Here is a 4,212-nt window from a genome sequence, read left to right as displayed (position 1 = left end):
AAAAAAAAAAAAAAACAAGGAAAGTGAGGTTTCCCAAGGTGGCAACAGAAATTAAGAGGAGGAGTGAAACCAGGAAGGCCAACTTGCAGACACCTAGGCCTTGCCATAGAACTACATGGTAGGGTCTCTCTTCTTCACTCTACAGTGTTTTACAAATGAAATCTTAAGCGAAAAATAACACAGCTAAATGTTTGCCAAGTGCGGCAAATAGTCACTAAAATATAATAAAAACTTAAAATCTTGTATTCTCTGAACAGGGAGCAACAAAAAAATTTAAAAAACACTCATACAAAACTGATTACCTAACGTTGCCCTTTCTCAAACTAACTGATTAATAACAGATAAGCTGGATTCTCAGAAAGCTTGGGCTGATAGTTCTTCGTTCATGTGCAACACTGCTGCTATAAAAGGCCTCACAAACTACTAACTATACAGATGTCCAGTGAAAAATACTTTAGGACCTTCAAACATCTACATTTTCCAAGAAAAAAAAAATACATACTACCTGTAATTCCTAACCTAAGACCAAAAGAAATAAAACAAAAACACCTGTTGTGGCTAGTCTCACTTGCCTAAAATCAGATACACAGTAGGCAGGGGAGAGGGGGTACTCAAATTAAAACACTCAGTTTTGTATATGTTTAAAAACTTTTGAAGTAAATAAAAGGAAGAGCTAAGCAGCAAACAAAAGGGATTCTCGTGCAAACAGTGGGTAGTCTGTTGTTATGCACCTACCTGCCTTTGGCCACCTCATGCCCTGTCCATAAGATAAGAAGGCTCTGCTAAAAGGACCCTTCAGGTCCTTTGCCATCTGAAAGCCTCAGTTCCAAATGACAAGGGAATAAGTTCATATGCACTAAAGGCTGCTCTCAACTAATAAAGAGATGGTTCATTAAATTGGGAATCAATCAAATGCTTAGAAACTCAAATCAAGTTCCTAGGTCCACCCAATGCCACCTCTAACTATATAGAAATACAACAAAGGAGATAGCATAAACCTAATCCCTAAATTCTAGGAGCAGGAAGTCACTATAGGCAGGAATGAAAAGAATTTCCTCCCTGTGCTTTGGATATGTTAAACAGGCATAAGATTTCAGCTCAGGCCGAAATGTGTCTTCTAATGTCTTTCTACTTCCCTATTGGGACCTCTCTAAATCCCCAAACCTGACAGTGTGAGTCTGAAATGATTCATTTCACCAATTCCAGCTTTCAACAGTTCTTGTCCTTGTTCAGTAACCTTCTGAATGCAGCTGTTCAAAAACAGTCTTGTGGTTCTCCGATCCACCTTTTATTAGCACAACCCCACCTAAGCCAGCACACACCACCACCTGCCCAAAGTGAGTTATCTGCCATATTTCAAATACCATTATACTATCAATCTTCTGACTTGCCTTGGCCCATCCTCCCAGGTCTAATAGATAACTCCTATTGATTTCCATTGGTAGAAAAGCTATGGAAATAGTTCAAGATCTTTAAATTTATGTTTGCAAAGAAATAATCTTAAAATTAAAAGAAATAAAACAGAAACTCCTGTTAGTCTTACAAGTCCATAACAAGCAGGGATAGAAGAAAGAAGGTATCAGAAGTTAATCACAGCCCACACATCTGGTCTTTTACAGAGGCCTCCTGTGGGGCCAGTTACTGTGTCCACTGTTCTCTCCTGCTCCCACCTACTTTCACATCAAGCTATAGGCTACTAGAGGGCTGGAACTAGCCAAATGAGCACTCTATCTGCACGTTTCACCATGGCTGCACCTTTCTGATCTGAAGTCAGCAAAAGCGAAGAGAAATAATATTGGTAACTATTGCACATGAATACTTTAAAGTCTTATCAAAACAGAAATATCATTAAAGACTGAAAAAATAAAAGCAACATCTAGCACTGTAACAAGACATAGAAAATCCTCCATCCTTCTGGGTAGCAATTCAAATAACGGCTCGAAGGAGAATAGAAAACACTTGTACTTATATTTGATAAAGTCTACAGAAAATGGTTAATTGCTAATTGATATTCTACCATTGCATAACATTCTCCTGTTATATAACTCATAGACAGAAAATTAAAGGACATAATAGAAACACGGTAATTTATCTTTTAAATTTTTAAAAATGCTCAGTTTTGGGGAAAATAAAAATGGTTTTGAAAGACAAAAGGTGTTTAATGATTTGTTTTCCTTCCCTGTTTTCACGTCACTACTCCAAAAGTCAAAAGAAAGTGAAGGTTTAAAAATTGGCCAATAAGTTTTAATGGGCAATCCCTCAAATCCTACACTAGATAACAGAACAATGCTGCATGACTCACTAGGTTATACACAGAAAATATTCAAACAGCTCTTTCAGTATATCGATCAACACGCACAGAGGAAACAAAAGTCTGTCCATCCACCCTGGAGTCTGTCTCCATAGAAGCCATCGTTAATACTAACAGCAGCTCCGCTGTGGATTACATTTCAAATTATCACATGATTATGGGCTCAAGGATGGGCGAGGTGCCAAGTCTGTAAAAGCAGATCAAGTAACCGGAGCCTGTGCCAAGCTGCTGCGCCTCAGCGCCACGCTTCGAGACCCAGCAACCCTCTCTATCAGACTGCAACTGTTTTCAGGAATCCAATTCCTCAAATATAAAAATATTTAAATATATTTTTATCTTCAACAAAGAAATAACTTTTATTTAGTTATTTTAACAGAGACAAATAAAAAAAGCATACTTACAGATTGTATATCTTGTAATGGTTTTTATGCTTTGAATCCAAAAACCTTAAAACAAAACAAACAAACAAAAAAAAACACCATTAACAAAAATGAGCTAACATTTCAGATTAGATTAATGCTGCACAGGACTAAAACAGATTTATTTACCCTTATCTCACATACTATTAATAACACAAATACATATCTCCCCTCATTCATTAATAGTTATTACATTACACAGATTTATACATTCTGAAGTAGCGCCGACTTTATCAAAAACTTTTCATATCTATGTCTTCAGTCCAATAAATTACAATCACATCTTGACAAAACGATATTAGCAGTTCAAGTGTACCCAGCTCACAGACTTCCATGAAAATCATTAGCAATCATGTGCTCTTTAAAAAAAAAAAAAAAGCTTAAAATGTAATCTTCCTAACAGGGAGGGAAAAAAGCTATCTGAAAGGTACAATAGCAATGTAATTCTGTACAAAGTTTACCAAGCATTTTTCACATGTATACTTTCTCTTGTCCCTGACCAACATCGCAGAGATGGAATTTACATTTTACAGGAAAAGGAAGTAAACCTCAAAGAGATTATGAAGCTTGTCCAAGGTGTGAAGCTAGTAAATGGAAGAGTCAGACCAGGGGCCACTCCTTCCCATCAGCTGTGAAACCACACAGTAATCACAGGTACCAAAGCACCTATTATTACATGCCAGGTATTATTTAAGTACTTTATGTATGTAAATTTGTTTAACCTTCAGGCCTGAAACAGAAGATTCAGCAAGGTATAATGGCAAAAAATTAATAATGAGACAAAAGGAGAAAATAGTTTCATGTAGCCTGGGCTGGACCTGAATTCCTAACCCTCCTCCCACCATTTCTGGGGTGCTGAGATTACAAGTCTGCATCACCAAACTGGGTTTATGCAGTGCTGGCAATTTAACCTAGAGCCTCAGCAAAACATTCTGTCAGTTTAAATACATCTCCAGGTCCAACATTAGTTTCCAAGATGAGAGATAAATAGCTAATAAAATTGACTTTAAAAAGGGGATTTAGGGGAGCCTCAAATGGAGCCATATATATCTACGTTATTTCTAAGTGCCAAAGATAACACCAGACCCTAAAGTCGGCGTGAAAAGTAGATAGCGTAAGACAAAACGACAAAGGCACTGCCATTAACAACACTAGCTTCTTAAAAACAATTATACAAAGTTTGATTTTCAGAAAATTTACTTCCAGCCTAGAATGCTATACAAGACAGACTATAAATCGTGGGTGAGTATATAATATAATAAAGGCACTGTTCCACAACAAGTCATTTGTTTCCCATACACTATCAGTTGTAAAAGATGATGAGAGTAAAAAATCATAATTGGTTCTGGGACCAGGACATCAACTTGTAAAAGAAGTGAGGATCTCAAGGATAGTAAGGGGCACCTCAGGCTGCACACACAGGATAGTAAGGGGCACCTCAGGCTGCACACACAGGATAGTAAGGGGCACCTCAGGCTGCAC

General features: G+C 37.4%; 1 protein-coding gene across 1 annotated transcript in view; it reads right to left on the bottom strand.

Moving 5' to 3' along the window:
• Pten (phosphatase and tensin homolog) overlaps positions 1-4,212 on the bottom strand; it is a 69,167-nt gene that overhangs the window by 31,916 nt on the left and 33,039 nt on the right. The window contains exon 3 of the mRNA XM_021151179.2: positions 2,713-2,757. Within this exon, the coding sequence (XP_021006838.1) occupies positions 2,713-2,757 (45 nt within the window). The remainder of the gene's footprint in view (positions 1-2,712; positions 2,758-4,212) is intronic.

This window comes from Mus caroli, chromosome 19 (genome assembly GCF_900094665.2).
Source record: "Mus caroli chromosome 19, CAROLI_EIJ_v1.1, whole genome shotgun sequence".
Classification (NCBI taxonomy): domain Eukaryota; kingdom Metazoa; phylum Chordata; class Mammalia; order Rodentia; family Muridae; genus Mus; species Mus caroli.
The sequence above is the reverse complement of the archived record's forward strand: the minus strand, read 5'-3'. Positions and strand labels throughout refer to the sequence as shown.